This window comes from Rhagoletis pomonella, unplaced genomic scaffold (assembly GCF_013731165.1).
Source record: "Rhagoletis pomonella isolate Grant_MI unplaced genomic scaffold, Rhpom_1.0 Rhpom_scaffold_00002, whole genome shotgun sequence".
In the NCBI taxonomy this organism is placed as follows: Eukaryota; Metazoa; Arthropoda; class Insecta; order Diptera; family Tephritidae; genus Rhagoletis; species Rhagoletis pomonella.
Window position 1 is genome coordinate 49871476 of NW_023458556.1, and position 22784 is coordinate 49894259.

Consider the following 22784-nt stretch of genomic DNA (forward strand, 5'->3'; position numbering starts at 1 on the left):
TGACGGATGAGTGATGTGGAAAAGGAAATCAATGGAAATTTTAAGTTTGTGCCTAAGATAATTCGGCAAAAAGATATTTAGTATTTAAATATTAAAAGATTAAATCGAAAAATGTTTTATTTTTCGTAAGAACACTTAAAACTATCATGATAGGTATTAATTTGTTATGTGAAGTGCTGGACGAATTGAAGTTGGTAGCTGTCTACAAAATTCTATACAATTCAACATAAAACCAGTAGAAAAGACGGAACAAGCTGGCTGGACAAAATTACTTTTTCACAGAATAGTATTGTATGGAGTAAGGGGGAGGGCGGATTTTCCTAATCTCTCAGATATTGATAATTGTCCAAAATGCTTTATTACTCGATAATGCATTTCCATGGAAGGGGGGGGGGGGAAAGATCCCCCTGAACCCAATATTGGACAATTTGCTGCATTTTACTTATCGCACATCTAGATCTAAAGTGCGATCAACACCAAAAAAATTAGGACGATTTTTTTGCATAAATAAATTCATTGGACTTACCTCGAATTAATGCAAATGTTTTTTTCTTCATGATTATTAACAATATAAAATTATTATATTATATTGTATGGATTATATAAAAAACTACTGTTATACCTGTATTAGTATTAATTGCTTTGAATTTGTACGATCCACAAGCAATTATATTTCCGAATCTGATTTTTGAGTTAGCTCACTTTAGATCTAGTTGTGCAATATAATATACTATATATTATGTACTATGCTATTGTCTTAAACCTTTCTATTACCTATTCTATTTTATATTTCTTTTTTATATTTCTATTGCCTTAAACCTATTACGCTAGAGAGACTGATAGACCTATAGATAAGAAAGCATGCTTATTGCCAGGAAGGTCGGTGGATACCGCGCTGCACACATCAGTTAGGTGGCTAGGGGAAGCCTTCACGCCTGGAGATTATGTAGTAGGGGCCTTCCTCGATATCAAGGAGGCCTTCAACAATGTCACTCCAGTGGCAATAGTCAGGTCTATTCTTAATTTGGGCGTTGAAACCAAGGCTTATATACAGCTTACTTCAGCGCAGGGTCAATAAGGGCACTCCGCAAGATGGTGTTATCTCTCCCCTGCTCTGAATTGCGGTTGTAAACGACCTTCTAGAGGAACTGAAAAAGTGGGCATCCGGGTGATCGCCAATGTAGATGATGTGTGTGGGACTCTGGTTAAGAGAAGATTTCTTAGACACCACTTTCGATCTGGATCAAAGTTACCTGGAACAGGTAACTAGCTAGGCGGTCATCGGCGGCCTCACAGAAATTCCCAGCAATATGGAACCAGCCTTGTTTACCAGGAAGAACAAGATATCCCTTGTGTCTCTTCCCTCAAGTGCGGGTGCTCGTCTGAGGCTCCCAGGCAGGTCTCTCGCCAAATTCATTAGCTCTAAAACCAGATTTAAGTCTATCTTGTTTCACGAAGCCCTTGCCTGGTGGACTTCACTATAGAAGGCTACACTTTTAAATTAACTGGAGCGTTTACAGCCGATCGCCCCAAATCGGAATTAGTGGAACATTAGAAACCACACCTACACTGGTGCTTAACGTCATATTCAACACGGCGCTCAGGGCTCAGGGAAAACGGGTTGTAACTCTCTGCAGTTCTGGAGGGCTTTGACTTCGCCAGAACACATGGATTAGAGCGCCTCCGAAATGGCTCCCAGAAGCTCCTTCCCTCAAGAGAAGACTGGGTAGGGAGGGGTTACTCGAAGAAGGGAGCGGTAAACTTCTGCACGGACGGATCAAAACTTGTACACTGGGTTGGTGGAGGTGTCTTCTGTCGGAAACTCTCCACCAAAACTATGATCAGGCTTCCGCACTTCTGCAGTGCTTTTTAGGTGAAAAAAAACTGCCATCAAGGCAGCGGAAGACTCACTGCTAAAAGGTGTGATGGTGCACTCGTAATCGGTAAAGGAATGTCAATTACGTCGGAGTACTTCCTAATAAGTTTAGGTGCCGAGTCATAGTGGCGTCGCGGGAAATCGCGTGGCTGATGACCTGATGTTGGTAAAGCACCCTTTAAACGTTATCCCCAGATAAGGAGCAACTAGGGACGCCTCTGTCCTGCGGCACGCTCTAGCGCTAGACTAACACGCATACTTCTCGCGATAATGAAATCACTAAAAAAGAAAATTGTGTAGATTTCCTAGCTAAAAGGTAGGTTACTGATTTCGTACCTTATTACTCGCGAAATTACATGCCCGATTATTCAACGAATAGCTTGTTTAAATTTCGAACTTTTTAGAGTATAATATGGCTGCTGTGGTGTGCGTAAATTTACTACGAAAGTGTGTACAAGCTACAAAATACACATCTGCTGTTTGATTTCACGTGTATAATTGTGGAAAGCCGCTAACAGAAAGGATTTTTACACCCGAAAATGTGTAAACGAGAGAAATACATATTCATCGTGTAAATTTACCAAAAAATTTTTAAAATAAACAAAAATATACTCGATTCATAATCGCATTTTCAAACAGATTTTTTAGAGTGTTGCATTCTCAACTAAATACCTAATAAAATGGGCAAAAGAAAGCCATGCTCCTTTTGTGACACAAAAAGGAAAAGAGGACGTTTCTTTGCTGGACAAAATGTTTTTGTAGGGCACTTTAAAATACTCTTTACAGCGCCAATCATGCCCTTAAAGGTGACAAGCCATTGTGCGATTGGTATTCACGCTGTAAGACTAGGAATCTCAACTGATTCCTGTCAAGGGAAAGATGTGGTCGAACCATCTCCACACTTTCTTTTAGACTGCCTAACCTTCGCGGGGCTAAGATGGAAGCATTTTGGCTCGTATTTCTTAACTAACACTGAGCTATCAGGGATGGAAATCAGCCGCATTTGAAATTTTTTAATTGGCTCGCGGCGTTTCGCCGACTAAATTAATGGTCTCCGTCCAGTTTTTTCGTGGTATCACATAGGACCATCTCTTAACAGTCCAAGTGTGTCTCTTGCCTGGGATCACCACTTTAACCTAACCTGTACTTCTTTGGGCTATGAAATAGTTGTTCACATTAGTTATGACCTCATTTTCATCGATTTTCCCCGACACCAGTGTTCCAAGCGCACCTAATTTTTTTCAACTAAGGGACGGTAAAAAAGCTACCCACGGCAAAATTTCTTTATAAGTAATTTCCGTTTTTGTACGATAAATTTTTTTATTCTAAAGTCGTACAAATGTTACGACCGACACTATGGAACACCAATTTATAGTTAACGTAAAATAGAATTTTTTTTTGCCTTTGACGCAAAGTTTTATTCATTGATACACATTTTTTATTTCAAGCATAAAAGCGCACCAAAAATCCCAGTGTGCGATGGTCAATATCGCTTGCAGCGTCAAACAAGAAGAAGAACAATATTGCTGGAATTTCTTGTTAAGTATTCGCTCTTATTTAAAATTTTATTTCTGATAATTACGATTAATATAAAAAATATCTCTTAATTCCTTGAAATTGTGCTTGTTTTTAAGCTCCTAATACACATTTCTTACAAATACTTAAAATTTCAACAACAATAATACTTAACACTTAAATATATTCTAAATAAGTAAATATTTGTTAATCATTTCAATTAAAACAAGTAACACAGTGTTAATCTTAGCACAGCTTCATCTAGTGTAAAAATCTTAGAAAATAAAAATTCTCAAGCAATAAAAATATTACAATACATATATGTACGTCGGTGTTCGTATGGAATAGTAGCTTATGTCGCGAAGCTGGCTTTAGTATAATGTGGCACATTCCCTTTATTCTTTAAACGACAAGGAATTTTTTGATGCGACTTAATAAGAATATTGTCTCGCTAGTATCGGAACTATTTCATCCACATTTATTTGCCAAAGTTCTTCAACGGCTCGGCGTCAGTGAGTCGTTCTCCATCGTATATATGCTGCGATGCCGCATTTCACTAAAGCCGGCCGTTTAACATAAGCTACTATTCCATACGAGCACAGATGCATAACAAAACAATTGGTTCACAGCCTACGCAAGTGACTCGGCATTGGAACACAATTCTCAAAGCGATTCTTGAAGAGCACAATTAAGTGGACTCGATACAAAATAAGAACAATGAATAAACAAAAAATTAAGACAAAAACAACAAAAAAAAAATTTTTTTTTCTTATCAGCCATTTACGAGTACAATGTAATATTTACAAAAAATATGTTTTAACAATATTGTATACTTATCAATCTACTTCATTGCATACGCACTTACATAAAGCTAACATTTCTTACATGAATATATATGTATTTACATACAAACAAACTTATTATCAATGGATGTTCAAGTATTCTGCTATCTCAGCGCTCGTATACTAAATATTTAATCATAAAATTCTTTAATTATCTCCACAATACTCTGATAAGTGCCAGTGGCAATACCTAATAGAGAAACCAATATAATCGCCATGTTTTTCAGGTAAACCCAAGTGGTCAGGGATTTGGGCACTCCAGCACGGATTACAAAATCGAGAATTACCGGTATTAATAGGGCCAATGACGTGGAGCAGAGTGCGCCGATAAGCGAAATGAAGAGTCCAAGTTTTGGGACAACGACAGCAACGCCAACTGTAAAGAAGAAAAGAGATAAACATTTTTTTTTTTTTATTGTAATTATGTACATATGTATGTATGTATATATGTAAATACGCGGCATTGATTTGATAGGTAACACGGAGTAACAGTATTGAGGGACCAATGCATTAGAAAATTCTTCAGAAGAAGAAAAATTCTTATTACAAATTTTCTAGTGGCTCGGTTAAGAAAGAAAGTTGCAATGTTTCCTTCGATATACAAGGAGCTTTAGGGATATATGCTTAATTCTATGCAAAATTAAAAAAAAAATAACAATTATTTTTGACTTTTATTTTATAAATCCAAAATAACAATTATTTTTGATTTTTATCTAAATATCTGTAAATACCAGTAAATTTTATTTTTTTGTTATACTATATGTCTTAGATAACAGATATTGAAGACTTTTATTTATAAAAGTCATGAATAAAAATCAGTCACCGACTTTTATTTATTAAGTCATACGTATAAAAGTCATTATCATTTTTCACAGTTGAGAAGGTGTTGGAGTACCAATGTTTTCTACAACTTATACAAATGACTTGTATAAGTATGATTTTTAAAATAAAAGTTAGTGACTGATTTATATTGATAGCTTCTATAAATAAAAGTTTTTAATAATTGTTATCTAAGATATATAATTTAAAAATCAGAAGTAACTGTTGTTTGCAGATTATTTAGATAAAATTCAAAAATAATTGTTATTTTGGATTTATGTATAAAATAAAAAATAGAACCAACTGTTATTTAAGGAGTAATTGCATTAAAGTTAAACAATAATTTTTATAGAGCGATTTGTTTAATAAAAGTTGTAACTGTTACGGTCCCTGTCAAGAAAAAGGCTTCTTTTACAGTATGGTAACAATCGCACTGCCAAAGATTCAAGAAGTACGAACATTTTAATAATTTTCATTAGAGGCCTCCCTCAACATGGCTATACGACAACGATCGTCAAATCCTTACAGCTGCTTTTTTGGGTCGAATGATGCAGCAATTGATGCCTTTAACTATAGCTCTAATTTTTCCAAATATAAGTTCTTGAAAGCTCCGTGATAGTATCGCGAGCTCCCACTACTCAGTAAGGCGCGAACACGTATTTCAATAAGGCCAAAGGAACTGGGTGCACTGTAAGCACTCCAGAGTTTGTCTAGCAACATAATACAACAAATATAAGGCAAGCAAAGAGGAAAAGCTTCTGCGGTAACATAACATTTACTACTGTAGCGGGAGTTCATAAAGCCTTCATATGCCCCGTAAGCAATCCGGTAATAACTCTGCAATATTTCTTTGATAGTCGTACAAAAAGCGAGTATAATTGCTTCCGCTGTTTTGGCACATAGTTTTAGTAGTTTGGAGGTGGTTAACTCATTCCATCTAGCCATGAACTGCCGTCGTCTATTTCGTTGTACAAGTGTTGGAGTAGTCTACGAATGGCTTACCGGCTGCGAAGGACGTTTTTGGATGAAATACCATATGACAAATCTGCTCTACGTAATTGCAAAAATCCTGCCACTGATAGATCGGTTATATAGCTTGAGAAATAATTTGTTTAAAGATAATTTTATCAAAGTTGATAAATCTGAATTTTAACAGGTTTTATTATACAAATACTCCTGTTATTCTTTTCCATTGATTTACAAACTTTTCCGCATTCTGGTTACACTTCAAGCTACTAAAGCTACTTCGCCAATGCGTTTTTCAACCCTTTCAACCCTGCCAGAAAATTTTTGGATATGAAGTTTTAATTATAGCTCATTCAATTTCGGTACAAGATGTGAGCGTGTGAAGTAGCTCAAAATTCGCACTGATTTTTGAGTTTTTTTTTTGTTGGTTGCAGGCGTTTCATATTTTCATCCACATAAAATACTTATGTATGTTCTAAAATACTCGTATTTTTATATGGAAGAAAAAGCATAACTTCGAACTTGCACCTTACCATACTGGAATTAAATTGGCTACAAAAATGCATGCACAAAACTTTTCTAAAAAATCTGATTAAACAATTTAAAATTTTGATAGCAAATTTTTGAAATTGGTTAAATTTTCGCAAATTTCGCATTTATTGACAAATTTTACATGGGTAAATTTCTTGATTTCAGCATTACGTAAATTACGATAATGTCAACATGCTTTATAAAATACTTTTTCTCTTCAAAATTTTCAAATCGCTAAAATGAGAACCCCGAAAATTAGAATAAAATGTGTAGTCAATTTAACCTTAGACTTTTTGCATTTTCGATACCGTGTGGAGTCCCATACTTTTTCCTAATGACAACAACCTTTTTTACAACAGTTTTTTTGCTCTCCTGAAAGGTACCCATTTCCACATTCGATAGTTTGACATGGTAGCGACAAAATGATCGAAAAAGTAAAAATTTAATTTTAACGGTTAAATTACGACTTTGATTATAAAAACTAAATATATTGTATGTCTCGACTTAATACTCACATGTGCACAAAACCATAAAGAAACGCAGCAATACTTGAAATGTAATTGGATACTTTTGTGCAGCGCCGCACGACTGCTTCGTAGGAGCCCAGATGATCTTGATTAGAATGAAGAATTGTATAGGGTAACCGAAAAATACGCCCATTGCGGCCACGATTTTAACGACCTGCGACAATCTGCAAATAAATAAGAAGGTAAATAATAAATATTCATGCATACTCGTATCGCTCCCCTACTCGCTATTTCAAACATACATTTCATTTGGATTCAAATTCAAGGTAATGCTGCCCTCAACCTCTTCACCCCAGCGCAGATATCCAATGGAGCCGGTGAAAATGAAGAGTGCCGTTACTATTACCATAGTTATATTTAGCACACCAAAGACTCTCGTGAAATTTTCTGGATTTCGCATTTTGTTGCGTAAAGGCAAAATCAGAGCAATTCCTTCGTATGAGAATAGCGCAGTGCCGAAGAATAATGCCATTTGGGAGGGACTAGTTATTAGATGGCGTTCACTTGGTGAGGGTAATGGATCTTTCAGCGCTATCCCGAGCGTGGCAAAGAGGCCGAAGAGTAACGCAAAATTGGCCAACATCGAAACTGGTGAAATATATTTGATATTGGTGAGCAGAGATGGTATCATTGCAGGCAGTAGGGTGATGGCCATTGTAGTAGTCGCACTGATGTCAATGCCATTTTGAACAAGAACCTGGAAGCAAAATAACATTTGTTCATAAAAGTTATGTACATACATACAGACATACAGTATCGGTCATAACTACAGCACGTCATTTCAAAATGATATTGTTTGCCACTTATGTTTATCCCAAGTAAGTAAGTAAGTTTGATTAAAAATCGATTGGGTATAGCAGCCTTTGGAGATTGTGAGATTTAGTTCATAACATTTTTAGTCTGCCTCACATAGCTGAGCGCAAATTTTTTGATTTAGCATTAATAAAAACGAAATTATGAAACAAATTATAATTTAAAACTTTAGATAATATAATGTTAATAATATACAATTGTTATGGACTTTGGATGCAATATAAAAAAAAATCTTGATAAAGAGGAATAAACTCCACTCAATTTCCCGATTTAATAAAAATTGATCCATCTTTTACCATTTGGTTCATTTTTTGGTTCGAAAAATAAATTGGAAACGGCGACCGTGTCTGTAGGAGCTTATCGGAACTCATATTCAGATTCAGCGGGTCGAAATAAATGTCGATAGGTGGGTCTTATTATTATTAATAGGCATGAGAAATTTAAGCTATTAGCCTATTTTGTATGGAAGACTTAGCCAATATAGTTATGCAATTATTAACTAAAATTTCCGATTATTATAAGCATAAATTGGATTTTTTTGATCACTTCACTAACCTGATGCAAATTTTCCGTAATGAAGACGAAATATATCGAACAGAAACCAAATTGTGTCACACACAAGAAAGTCTCCACAATTGTTCTCATCAGTTTAGACAATTTTCGCATGGGTGGTGGTCCACATTCAAACACTTTTTCCACTGTATCTGGATAATCAAAGAATTCAACGCCTGGCGCCTTCTCCACCGCCAGAATCGAGCCATCGATCAATAAGCGTTCGCAATGCACACAAATAACCGCCAGAATAGGCAGAAGCACTGTAGCGCCGACTAGACCACCATTCTTGAAGCAATCGCCCATGGCGAAAAGGCCAGCGCCCACATTACCTTTGAAGAGATGAGTAGCCGTTTCTAAGTTACTGCAAAAAACAATAAATAAATAACAACAAAAAAATATATACATATATGTACATTAGGCTGCACCACCCAAAAAAAGTTGCGGTTTTTCCGCCCGGATTACAAAATCTATTATATTTCAAGACGTCCACAAATATATTTCGGAAAAATATTAAGATTTACGTGAGCTGGACGTGATTTGAAAATACCTCCAAAAATGGAGTTTTTTATGAATAAAAATAGTTTCTTAAATAACTTTTTGAAAAAAATGCCCTCAGATGACGAAACAGATTAAACTTAAAAAATCTTCATAAAAATATTTAAAAATCTTTTTTTCAACGGAATCGTAATAATGAGCTTTTTGATGCTGTTTTTTTTTTTACTTTTTTCAAAGATAGATTTACGAAAACTTAAATAAGTCGGCCAAAACTATTCTGATTTAGACTTATCGGGTATCAGTAGAATGGTATTTTCCCACTAATTTTTATTTCTTACCTCATTCACGTCCCGATTTTCAAGTCGGTCTAACTCACGTAAATCTTAATATTTTGGTGAAAGTTTTAAAATATAATAGATTTTATAGTTCCAATAGAAATTCAGTACCGACTTTTTTTATGGGGTGTGATGCAGTCTAATGTACATACATACATACATATATGGAAAAAAGTATTCATATTAAAAATTCGAGACATTGAACATATCAAAAATTAAATTATGCAGTTATTCACATACATACATACATTCGTGTATTTGCATACGTGCACATGTACATACATATGTACATATGTAAGCCATGGAAAATTTTATACTCGACTTGATATGGCTAGTGCCTGAAGTGTCTCTATATGTTTGCGTATAATACATAGTATGTGTATTATAATAAATAAAATTGCGAAAAAGTGCATACCTTGTGCGGTGAGTCTTGCTAACACCTGTTCCCTCAACATCTGCACCCAATTCGTTGGTGTCTTTGCCATTTTTCACTTCCAATGTTACGCCCATATTCTGTTACTTTTACGCCTCACTGTTTATTTTGGTTTTGCAAAACTTATTTATTTTTGCTCACAACTTATTTTCGTCAAACTTAATATCTTTGATTTATTTTTATTGTGCTATTAACTGCGAAATTCTGCTTATGCGTACTTAGTTTAATGTTGTGCTTTTTGCTTGTTTTTGACTAGTCTGATCTTTGACGCCCTTGACTGTGTTTGAAGTGAATAACGGTCAAGACAGTCATGAACCAACTGAAAAAGAAAACATAGAAATAAATAAAGCATTTGTGGTATCGTTTTTTGATTGAGTGACTTTGCTTAGAATTGAGTGGGGTTTTAAAAGATGCAATGCGCAAATTCCATCTAGCGTTTTTACCGGTACTTTACGGTGGATAAGAAATAACTAAACTTCCCTACATATTTCTTAAAATATATTACTATACTTTTTAATCAGTACAAAAAAACTGTGGCCTGGAGATATTTTAAAATTTCTCAGATAATGTTTCACAACAAAATATGTTATTAGCAAAATTGTTCAAAATTCGAAATAAATTAGTGCAAGTGAGCGAATTATGTTTCCGATGGAACCTTTTGGAGCCATTTAAATTTTTTGGTTATAGTCACTTCTTTTTTTTTGTACAACTTAAAAACTGGAATGACGGCTCAATGCACTAGAGATGTCAGTTTGTCAGTTTTCAAAAAACAGCGATGCAGGATCGATGTTTTTATGAACGATGTTGCATCCCTACACATGTGTGTCACTCTCAAATTCAATGTAGTTGCTACGTAGCAACTAGGGATGTTCATTTTTTCGCTTTTTACGATCCCTGGATTTTCGGGATTTCGTTATCACAATCCCGGGATTTATTCATTACTTTTCAACAACTTAAATCGAAAAAATTGCTTCTATAGTGTTTGAGAAGCTCTTATACCATAAAATAAATAGTAAATAAATTGGTTTGAATCGACTTTTTTATTTAAAGTGGCGTTTTTATTTTGTCCCTCATACGTCAGGATTTATTTTAAAGGACTTTGCAATTTTAATGATATGATTAATTGCAAAAATTATTTAAAAAAATGCAATGCAGAATAAAAATATGGATACCAAATGAACGAGGAAATTTTTTTTAGAATTTAAAATAATTAAAATTTTTGGATTCACAAGGTCAAATAGGTAATAAGTTAGGAGGATGAAATTCGGGGATGTTATCGAGTTTATATAAGTCCTTAACATATTTTTTTTTTTTCAAAAACAAATATTGCTAAATTTCAAGGATCAAATTTTAAAAGGACATTTTCATTACTTACCAGTCCTTATGCACCAAAAAATTCAATCTGTTTAAATTCTTCAGTATTTCTTCTTTAATTTTATACCCATACTTCTCTAAGCACATTTCACTGAATTTTTTAAATCATTGGGAATTACTGACTTCAGAGTGAAAAACTAAAAACGTAATTTTATTATATTTGGCCCATGTTTTCGCGAATATATTGATTTTTGTGTGTAATATTTACTATCGCAGGGTGTTATATCTATAATGAGCTAGACATTTATAAAAAAAAATATTATTTATTAAATTTAAAAAAATATATATGCAGCCAAGGTCAAGAAAAGTATAATTGTCATTAGTGCAAGTTACAAACCCGAAAATTTCGGGATTTATTTGCCAAGAATCCCGGGATTTTTGGAACCTCAAAAAGGCCAGGATCCCAGGATTGACATTCCTAGTAGCAACGGAAAACTACAATAATGTTATTTGTAGTATCTATACCACATGTGCGTCCCAGGCATAATCGAGTAATTGTTTGATATGTATAAAACCAATTAATTGCTAAACAAGAGAGAACAAACATGAAATGGCGGTTTTGTCTATAGACGATAGCTGCTCGACCATCGATAGAACTATCGTAAGACGCAAACGATCGATAGTCGTCTTGATAGTATCGATAGTTTGCCAGCCCTGTGCCATTTTTATTTTACGACTGCAGATGTCGCAATTACCATACAAATATACTAGGTATGCATAAATCAACTTGAACGATATGCACTCTTATCTTTCTTTTGTGACAAGTGATTGACACAGGAAAGATATAGCAAACTGTCTATATAATGCACTTGACTTAGTGACAAGGAAAAATAAACAAAGTGCTTTGTAAGATTGGTCTTTACCGATTTGTCTATGCTAATTTGCCGCGCTTACCATTGTACCCAAGTGTTACGTTTGTTTTTTTAAAAATAGGGAATTCCTCTAAAAGCAAATGATTCTCGAAATGCTTAAAAGTTAAAAGACTTTTACATAAGTGTCAAAATTTATATGGGAATAATATGAGAGTTGTTTGCCCAGAAGAAATACATGGGTAGAGATGTACATAACTTATAATTATCATAATAACATTACAAACACCATTAATCTGTAACGGATCGATATGAACAAGTGATTTTTAAGCAAAAACACAACTGAAATTGGGACCACCTTGAGGTACATACCACCTTTCCAAAAAAAAAAAGAATACGAAATCGGTTGCGGTAACATACATACATAGTCAAATAAACCCAACGCGAATAACTAAAATAAAAACTCGAAATGCATTTTTCTCGTATTTTTAAGTTATGAATTACTTCCAGCAAATGAGCGAATTGTATGTGCCCGATTTATTTGCTTTAAATATTTAATTAAATAACTTATACCTACTTATAAAGGAATTTTTTTCTGAAGAGATTTTAATCATTATCGTGTATGATCGCTAATTGGAGTACGCATTTTTTTGATTCAATTAACATGTTAAATTAGTGGTGATAAATTATACGGAGGAATTTTTATGACGAACATTGTATATTGCTCCAGTTTAACTGCCATAAGCTCATTACATACATACATACATATGTATGTATATAGGTATTACTCGTGCAAATTTATGCCAACATACATATATACATTAAACTTCTGCATGAATACAGTAGACTTGGATATTCTACTTCATATACAAAACACTCAGCGTTCTGAAGTTTGTAATTTATGAAAATTCATTTCGTTTTAAATTTTCCGCATACCTTCAAATGGAAGAATGTGAATGAATGAATGAAAAACATTTAAATCATTCAAACTCATTTTGGTTATATTTTTTTTTACAAACAAATTTTTTCATATAAAAATCTTGCTGTTCTATACACATGAACGCATGGTACTGGGAATTGAAGAATCATTTAGAGCAAATTGAAACTGTGCATATAAAGTTGACAACAAGAAAATTGACACATATTTTTCCGCTATTTAAGAATGGACATACATATCGGGCCCTAACCGCCAAAATAACGTAAGCGACATTTTTTCAAAACTTTATTCTTGATGCAGAAATATTCCTAGAAAATTTAGAAAAAAATTTCGCTTACGTTATTTTGGCGGTTAGGGCTCGATATGTATGTACTCGAACATTTAAGGTTGGGTGAAAAAATATATACGTACCCAGCAGAAAAAAAATTATCAATTGATAAAAAAATAAGCCGCTTGTAGTTAGATTTTTTGCGGGATTTCTATAAAATATATAACTTGTAGTTAGCTACAAGAAGCTCACTTGAAACTAGTTGACTAGTAATGCAGGAGTAATAGAGGAGATTGTTTGCTTTAAACGCGTTTCTATTTAAATAAAGGGAGATCGAAATTTCATATTATCATTTTGAAGTTATGTCTGACGGAGTTCAAATATGGGACCACCTACAACAGAATATGAAAACAAGTAAACAAAAATAAAAAAATAAAAAAAATATTTTGGTTTTCCTATTGATATTTCATGTCAAAAAAAAAATAATAATTAGTTACAAGTTAGTTACATCAAATGCGGAGGAAAACCACCCTTGACTATTTCGCGGCCATCGCCATAGAAATATAGTTAGCTTCGTTAAAGAAAATATACAGATAATAAGTGACTTTTAGCTCCTTCCTAATCAATTTAAAGTTAGCTTATAGTTAGATACATTTCCTGCAGGGTATGGATTGAATTCGATGGTCGCTGTGAATGATTTTTCGTCCATATTTTTTTTATCTCTACGAGTATAATGATAATAGTAAAATTTTGTAAGTTATACTGGTATAATAACTAAAAGAAGTATGTACTATTGACAGCCAAAATCATGCTCCTTTAATCACCTTTTCTATGGCCGGATTGCAAAATACAAGTTGGGGGGTTTTAACGGGACACTGTCTCACACCATCTCACGCGTTCAAGATAGGACTTACACAGAGTAAAGTATGCATGGCAGATTTCGGAAGATCAGGATTGAGCTACTAGGCTGTTGTTACTTTTAATAACTAAAATAAATAGCAGATCAAAGCACAACAAATTACTAAAACTCGCTAAAATATGAATTATGACTACTAATTATACATCAACGTTGCATTGTTGCATCGCCCCGATGTACCCAGGCAACGTAAATATAATTATATTTATGCATTAAAATGATTTAAACCAATTCTATTTTTACCCAATGACTCTATTTTTCAAATGTTGATTACAAGTAACAAAAATGTATGTATGTAGGTGTGTATGGATGTGGGAAGCATCGTATATTTACAAGTATGGAATCCCATGATACAAAAAAGAAGCTAGTTTCATTACTACTATTTTTTTATTATAAAGCAGATGTTTGACATTTCTCCAGATGAAAACATTAAGCATAGCTTTGCCACATCGTAATTTTAGCTCAGCTAATTATTAGCTTTTTTAATTCTAAAATAAATCAACGATCTCAAGATTTATAAAAAATTTGTCTTCAAAAAATACGTTTCAAAGCATCCCTGTTTATATCATAATTCAAATGCAAATTAGAGGATAAATTTTGATGCAAAAGATTTTCCGCGATATTCATCATAAAAATTTAGCATCTTACTTGTCCGTATGTCGCTCTGGAAAGAAATATATTTTAATTTATATGTTTTCTTAAAAATAAATGCAAATTTACCTATTTTTTCCACCGGCAGGCACGAATATGATATTAAAAACAGAAACAATGACAACGAATTTTACACACATTGTTGTATTTTAGCGCAAAACGATAAGTTTCACAAATATTTTAAATGATTGCCTGCAACATACACATTTATCGTTATTATTGGAAATGCAAGACTTGGCATGCATTTTTAATTTCTTATTTAATCAGTTCCAATGAATATAAACGCATTTTTCTAAAATATTTCTCAATTTACATTTCAATTACGTAAAAATCAAAACCCAACAGAATTCTACATGTTAAGTGCTATGCATTGGGATACCGTTTACACGCAAAGCCCATTTAACAGATTCTTATGTGACAACTCTCATGCGAAGCTAAGTATGCATAACTGAGCTATAAGGTCCGGTTGTTCAATGTCTGATTAGCACTAATCGGAGGTAGAAGCTCTGGTTAAATACAACAACTGCTTTATCAATCACATGTTATATGCATGATGTCGAAAACGTCGATAATGATGTTTAACCGGCAAGTAGTGATAACCAGACATTGAACAACCGGTCCTTAGTATGCATAACTGAGCTAACGGGTGATTTTTTTGAGGTTAGGATTTTCATGCATTAGTATTTGACAGATCACGTGGGATTTCAGACATGGTGTCAAAGAGAAAGATGCTCAGTATGCTTTGAAATTTCATCATGAATAGACTTACTAACGAGCAACGCTTGCAAATCATTGAATTTTATTACCAAAATCAGTGTTCGGTTCGAAATGTGTTTCGCGCTTTACGTCCGATTTATGGTCTACATAATCGACCAAGTGAGCAAACAATTAATGCGATTGTGACCAAGTTTCGCACTCAGTTTACTTTATTGGACATTAAACCAACCACACGAATGCGTACAGTGCGTACAGAAGAGAATATTGCGTCTGTTTCTGAGAGTGTTGCTGAAGACCGTGAAATGTCGATTCGTCGCCGTTCGCAGCAATTGGGTTTGTGTTATTCGACCACATGGAAGATTTTACGCAAAGATCTTGGTGTAAAACCGTATAAAATACAGCTCGTGCAAGAACTGAAGCCGAACGATCTGCCACAACGTCGAATTTTCAGTGAATGGGCCCTAGAAAAGTTGGCAGAAAATCCGCTTTTTTATCGACAAATTTTGTTCAGCGATGAGGCTCATTTCTGGTTGAATGGCTTCGTAAATAAGCAAAATTGCCGCATTTGGAGTGAAGAGCAACCAGAAGCCGTTCAAGAACTGCCCATGCATCCCGAAAAATGCACTGTTTGGTGTGGTTTGTACGCTGGTGGAATCATTGGACCGTATTTTTTCAAAGATGCTGTTGGACGCAACGTTACGGTGAATGGCGATCGCTATCGTTCGATGCTAACAAACTTTTTGTTGCCAAAAATGGAAGAACTGAACTTGGTTGACATGTGGTTTCAACAAGATGGCGCTACATGCCACACAGCTCGCGATTCTATGGCCATTTTGAGGGAAAACTTCGGAGAACAATTCATCTCAAGAAATGGACCGGTAAGTTGGCCACCAAGATCATGCGATTTGACGCCTTTAGACTATTTTTTGTGGGGCTACGTCAAGTCTAAAGTCTACAGAAATAAGCCAGCAACTATTCCAGCTTTGGAAGACAACATTTCCGAAGAAATTCGGGCTATTCCGGCCGAAATGCTCGAAAAAGTTGCCCAAAATTGGACTTTCCGAATGGACCACCTAAGACGCAGCCGCGGTCAACATTTAAATGAAATTATCTTCAAAAAGTAAATGTCATGGACCAATCTAACGTTTCAAATAAAGAACCGATGAGATTTTGCAAATTTTATGCGTTTTTTTAAAAAAAAAAGTTATCAAGCTCTTAAAAAATCACCCGTTATAAGGACCGGTTGCTCGAAGCCTGCTTGACACTAATCCCCAGTTAAACATCGTTATCGACGTTACCGACACCTTATTATATGCATGGAGTCGAAAACGTCGATAACGATGTTCAACCGGGGATTAGTGTCAACCAGGCTTTGAGCTTAGGGCTAGTTTCTCAATGTCTGGTTAACACGTCGACGACGATGTTTAACTGGGGATTAGTGTTAACCAGAGATGGGGAAAACGGCCCTTAGTGCTCTTTTTCTCTCTCTTTTTACATAAAAATGCTTCCGTCGAATAACTCAGCGGGCGTTTGCAGATATGTAATAGATATAAAAAGGTATTGCTGGGCCAATGGTTGAATTTAAAATGCTAAATATTGAAGTCCTCCTAAATCAATTGTATAGGCATGAAAAGAGTATGTACATATGTACATATATGTGTCGACGAAGCAGGCATCACGCAGATGATCTTTAGAAAGTTTTAATAAATCCCTTTATTGGATGGATTATAATTTTTGAAAAATTTCTGCTTGTCTAATAAAAGTTTTTATTTTAATGAAGTATGCTTAAGATAGCCTTAAATTAATTTGCTTTTTCATACAAATTTATATGTAAGTACATATGCACTTATTTATTTATGTACGCATGTAGTTATGTTGATAGAGAACTCACTTTTTTATCTAAATCAAATAATCTTTCTTTGCATATGATTCAGCTCTTTAATAAACTAACTACTTAATATTTTACTTTGATAAGATTATATGTAAATATTTCCCAATATAAAAGTATAAATACGAAATTTGGCAACAAAAAAATAATAATAAAGATAAAGAAATGCTCTTTTATCTGACTGTATCAGACATGTCTATCCTAATGAAGTGAAGTGTTATTGAGAGTTGGATCTGATATAACAAAGGTGCCGGTGTGAGAGTTAAAATCTTGGCATAAGCAACGGAGTGACATGCTTTCAAAAATAAGGCACACAAGTGTCTTGATACCTACACGTGAGGGAACGTTAATAGAAAATGAGCCAGCCAGTATTTTAACCAGAAAGGTAAATAAGTTTTAAATGACTCGTATAAAGCGGAAGATTAATTATATTTAGAATCCCAAAGGAAATTTCTTAAAACGGATAGTCAGAATTGTTTTTGAATTCACCATCTTGTCTAAGTAAATTTGATACCACCGAACGGTATTCCAGAATCAGTCTAACTTGGGTTGTAAACAGGGTTCTAGTGCGATAAGGGTCACTAAATTCGTTTCTCAAATTCAACTAAACCATTGGCCTTGTTGACTGCCATGTTAATGCTCAGATTAAAATTAATTTTAGGATCCAATATGATGCCAAAGTATACAAAATTGTATACCTGTTACAGATTATTGTTATCTATTGTATGAATGAGAACTGGCGAGAGGCACATTATTCCTATCCTGTTCTAGAAAAAACAACATAAAGGTCCGCATTGTGCGACCAAAAATTAAGTTTACGTGTCTCAGGGTTTTTTTTTGTGTAATTTTCGAATTGAGATAAGTTGTTAATTTTGCCTTTATTATACTAAAGCACATTTGAAACCCATCTCGTAATATTTTATTTAATTCAAAATGTTTAGACATAACTGTTAAATTGATGAGAAAACTATTGAAAAATATTTCAAGGTCAAAGAATTCCTAAATACCTTTCGTCTGATACCCAAAATTGTAATATTTCATTTATCATATCAATTTAATTGAATTAAATTTTTCAAACCGGTATAAAAAACTATGGAGGATGGTTCCGTGTGCAAAAGTCGACGTAGGTGATTCCTGTGCGAACGGTTCAAATCGCATCTCACGACGTCTGGATATCCACGTATCTTCTGGGCAGCGGTAAAAAACCCGTTCGGGAGCGAGCTAAAGTGGGAAGGCGTAAAAGTTCGCGTGCGCTGGGTTTCGGCCGTGCCACGTTAATATCACGCCCAAAGAAAAATTCAAACATGCCTCGGATGAGAACTCCTTACTTTGACGACGACCATGGCCAGCGTATAGCGGACTATGATTTGAGGATATGCACCTGGAATATCCGGACACTTAATGGGGAAGGCGCTCTGCCCGACTGGTTGATGTCCTCGGCAAGACTAAAGCCAAGAAATGCGATGGGCGGGGCAAGGCAATGTAAGCGTGGAGACTTGCGACTTCTACTACAGTTGCCACGTAAAGGAGCGCAACTCCGGTGTTGGATTTGGGGTGGGAGAGAGACTTCGTCGCCGAGTAGTGGCGTTCACCCCGGTGGCCGAACGTCTAGCCACAATCTGCAGCAAGACTCTTCAACATCTCGCTCATCTGTGCCCATACTCCGACGATTTTCCATACAAAATTAAGTAAGTCTACGACGTTTACATCGTTAAGAAGCATTTAGATGAGTTGCCCTACTATGTTTTTATAAAAAGTAATTAAAATCAAATAATAACAAAACAAAACGTCAAAACTTGTCGACTCAGAAACCCCCCAGATACCCAGCTTCATAGAAATCTATTAGTTCTTTAAAATTTTCAGCTGCCATATTGGATCCGCCATTTTAAACTTTTGGTAACTGACTTCAGATTCATAATCAGGGACACAAAAATCTCCTAGATAAGAAGTGGTGTAAAAATCCATCAAATTTTATTTGTTTATATAGTTTCGTCCAGGTAGATTTGTGAACCGAACCACTGTGCAGTGTTACCAGTAACTGGATTAATAAAATCCCATCCAAATTAAACTCAAATCCCGTTTCATATTAAAGTTATAACAGAAATCCCACGCTGTATGTATCTAATATTAATATTAACAGATCGGCGCTTACACATTTGCTAGTGTTTGGCCGAGCCCCTCCTCCGTTTTGTGGCGTGCGCCTGGATGTTGTCATACAAAGAGGAGGGACCTACAGTTTTACGCCGACTTGCATCTGTTTTTTTTTTCGTTTTGATCTCAGTAAGCACGGAACAAATTCGTTGGCAGTAAGACCCCTTTCAGACACGTCAAGTCTTGCTTTCAGGTCAGCTCGATTCGTAGGCGAAGGAGGTGAGAAGAGAGGGGAAAAGTACGTTCGTCTCACCTCGTTCGCCTACGAACGAGCAGACTTGAAATCTAGACTTGACGCCTCTGAAAGGGGTTTTAGCATTATAATAATGGAAAGATATTACAAAAGAATTATATAATTCTCGGAAATTTCGATACAATAAACCTCCCTTTACTCCCCTTTTGTTAACGACTACCTCACAAAGGTTTGCACATCGCTTACTTTCTTTGATAATAGAAGCACTCAAAATACAAAAAACGAATCGTTGATTCGAAATTTTTCTAATATTTTCAAAATACACAACATCACGATTTCCCCACACGTTTTACTAATTTCTAGCACTATAATTTTTTTCAAATCATTTTCTGTATAACTCAAAAATTTGCTATTAAAATTCATTTTAAGTGAATAAAGTTCCGCTGATAGGATTGACAGCATGAACGGCGTTAATTTACCGCAGAGTATGGCAGCTGTTTCTTATCTATTAATTACTTACTAAATTTTATTGCTTGGTATGGTATGCAAAAAATCCCGTTTTTCGTCAGAAAATCCCATTCGGCCTTTTTAGGCATAAAATCCTAAAAAAATCAATGCTTGAGCAGTGAACCCATATGAAAGAGAGAGTCGTTATAAAATTGGATGCAGTCTTGACCGCTAGTTGCTGAAGGCCGTTTATTTAAATACAGTATTGCTATAGTTTGAACATTACATAATTAAAGTGGGTTTACACTAATGCAATAGGACGTTGAAACTTTAAAACTAGGTTTGTAATTATGTTACCATCAATTACTTAGTAGATAAAAGTCGAAAAGTCATCGAGTGAGAGCCGATTCGATTCGACTTCAAGCGGCAGAACTCGATTTCAAAACGTCTATTTTTTTTTACCAAAACACCCATGGGTGGATAACGAAAGCAATGGAACTACCAAGAACAGAAGGACCTGCCTGCACTCAGGGTGGACAACTGGCGCAAGTAAGCGAAGGAGAGTGGAAATTGGCGAAGTTTTTTGATCTCGTATTAAAGAAGTAAGAAAAATAAGTATGTGTATTAAAAATGCGAATCGGAAGTACGACTACAAATATAAAGAAACGTCATTCGAGACCATACTGAAAGAGGCTGCAAAAAAAATTCCTTCGAACTCGGCAGTTTTTTGCGTACATATACATATCTATACATAAGTGCACATACGCGCATACTTATGTACATATGTACATGAAACTCACATACATTTTTTGACACTTTACCTACCCCTTTTTAAGGGAAAGTATCTTAAGCCCATATTTTCGCAAAATCCAACCTGCAACCAGCTGCAGCTATCCAAAAGTATTAAATATTGATATATACATATCGATGGACCTCTGTAATAACGACACAACTCAAAACTAAAATAAACCCTTACTACAGCGCATTGGCACATGTCTCTAATCCTTGTCTAACCCTTACAAAATCTTTATGTATGCTTTACAAATATTTGAGGAAGGAATAGGCATTGATTAGGCAAGGGTTAGGACATGTGCCGCTGTGAAGTACCTACACTCAAAAAAAAAATTCTCTTAATTACACTAAAGAAGCTTTATCCTCTTTTCATGCTCAACATTTCTTCAAAATGATAGATTAGGCTGCATTCCAAACGTCAAAATACAAAGCATCAGTCTCTTTTATTTCTAAACCTCAGTAGATTGTAATTCCAAATGTGCGCAACCAAGGTTAGATGCTAGTTTAAAACTAGGTTGCGCAAGTTAGACTTTTTCTTCTAGTGCAGTTTAGAAATAAAACAGGCTGATGCTTTGTATTTTGAGGTTTTGGAATGCACCCTTACATCTACGGTTCCATATTTTCGTGAACGTTTTTACACATTCCTAAGAAAAATTACCCATTCGGGAGAATTTTTTACTCATTCGGAAGAATTTTCGACCTTAAAGTAAGTTAAAGTTTTTCTTTGATCCAGAGATGAATTTTTGGTTCAGTGTAGTAATTTTTTTTTTTTGTTAATTTTAAGTTGTGACGTTATTGCATAAGAAAATCAATATGTAGGTATTTATGTAAGCACAAAACATTTTAAAGTTTTCTGCACAGTTCACAACTGGTGGAAATGCGCGCATGAAGAGTTTATTTTTTAAGTTTTGTTCATTCTAGTCTCACTTTATTTTTTAAATATTTTTTTTTACTCTTTTTAAGATAAAATTCAATTAACACCACTTTAAAATATCCTTTTTGAATGTCCTTATTTTTTAATATTTTCTATTTTGTAATTGCCTTAATTTTTAAGGAATTTTTCACTTTATTCATAACTGGAATTCAGTACACCTTAAAATTCTATTAAGTTACTTATTCACATTTCACACTTTTGAAACAAATCTTTTTGCACAATTTTCCTTTATTTTATAGTCTGCGTTATATGCATAATTTCTTTTATTTTACCTGTTTCACAAGTCAACACAACTGCCGTATTCAGTTAGTTAAACAAAAACAAAAAAATTTATCTAACAGGTTGCACTAAATATTAGCATACCAGACATGTTCTGCTGCACACGTAGCCAATCAAATTAAGTTAATTATTTTCAGAACAAAAAAATTAGTATTTCTTTATTAAAAGTACGTGTTTTAGCGAAGTTTTCGAATAAAATAGTACGTAAAACGCTTTGTATAACACGTTTGAAGGGCAAGATTTGCTCCTTGGCTTAAAAACCACTTTTAAATCATTTACTTCTCTTAGCGCAACATTATTTTTCAATCACTGCGTTTTAATTACTGCACTTATATTAGACTGTAATTAAACTTAATAAACTAACCGGTTTTAAATAACTTCTTTTTATTTGTTTTTGCAATTTAGAATGCTGCTCGCGCCTTTAAGTATCAGCGGGAACTGAACCGCGCCAGTGTCGGGGTCACTCATATATATACAATCTATGCAGCTACCAGTGTTGCCGTTTTCACCCTTTGGTGGCTAGATTTAGCTACCACTACTTTTTTGGCCACATAAATTTAAAATTGCCCCTATCCCTTTTTTTAGCCCTTTTGCATATGCTTAATTTGATCGAATATTTTTTTTTTTTAAGTAAGAGATGAATTTTTAAACTAAGACTGATATATATACATATTAGACTGCATCACTCCCCATACAGAAAAAAATCGGTACTATTTTTCCA

At 34.6% G+C, this 22784-nt stretch overlaps 2 protein-coding genes across 6 annotated transcripts in view; both read right to left on the minus strand.

Annotated features, from left to right (window-relative positions):
• The window catches only part of LOC118733768 (WW domain-containing adapter protein with coiled-coil homolog), a 199080-nt gene that overhangs the window by 69064 nt on the left and 107232 nt on the right, over positions 1-22784 (minus strand). The gene's annotated exons all lie outside the window — the stretch shown is intronic.
• LOC118733770 (proton-coupled amino acid transporter 4) lies at positions 3162-22584 on the minus strand. 4 transcript variants are annotated; one of them, XM_036463323.1, is made up of 6 exons: positions 22428-22584; positions 9690-10026; positions 8445-8805; positions 7319-7773; positions 7065-7240; positions 3162-4609 (listed from the first exon to the last, which is right to left on the minus strand). In XM_036463323.1, the coding sequence occupies exons 2-6, from the start codon at positions 9782-9784 to the stop codon at positions 4365-4367; spliced, it is 1332 nt and encodes a 443-aa protein (XP_036319216.1). In that variant the 5' UTR covers positions 9785-10026; positions 22428-22584; the 3' UTR covers positions 3162-4364. The 4 variants fall into 4 exon arrangements, with proteins under 4 accessions (XP_036319216.1, XP_036319215.1, XP_036319214.1 ...); XM_036463322.1 differs by having other exon boundaries at positions 22343-22584; XM_036463321.1 differs by having other exon boundaries at positions 22148-22584.

Excerpts from the sequence above, each read along its gene's own strand:
- LOC118733770 (XM_036463323.1), bottom strand. The coding sequence starts at position 9,784 with ATGGGCGTAACATTGGAAGTGAAAAATGGCAAAGACACCAACGAATTG. Across the intron at positions 7,774-8,444 it reads TTACGGAAAATTTGCATCAG|GTTCTTGTTCAAAATGGCAT; the intron begins GTTAGTGAAGTG and ends TTTTGCTTCCAG. Across the intron at positions 4,610-7,064 it reads CTTTATGGTTTTGTGCACAT|TTGGCGTTGCTGTCGTTGTC; the intron begins GTGAGTATTAAG and ends TCTTCTTTACAG.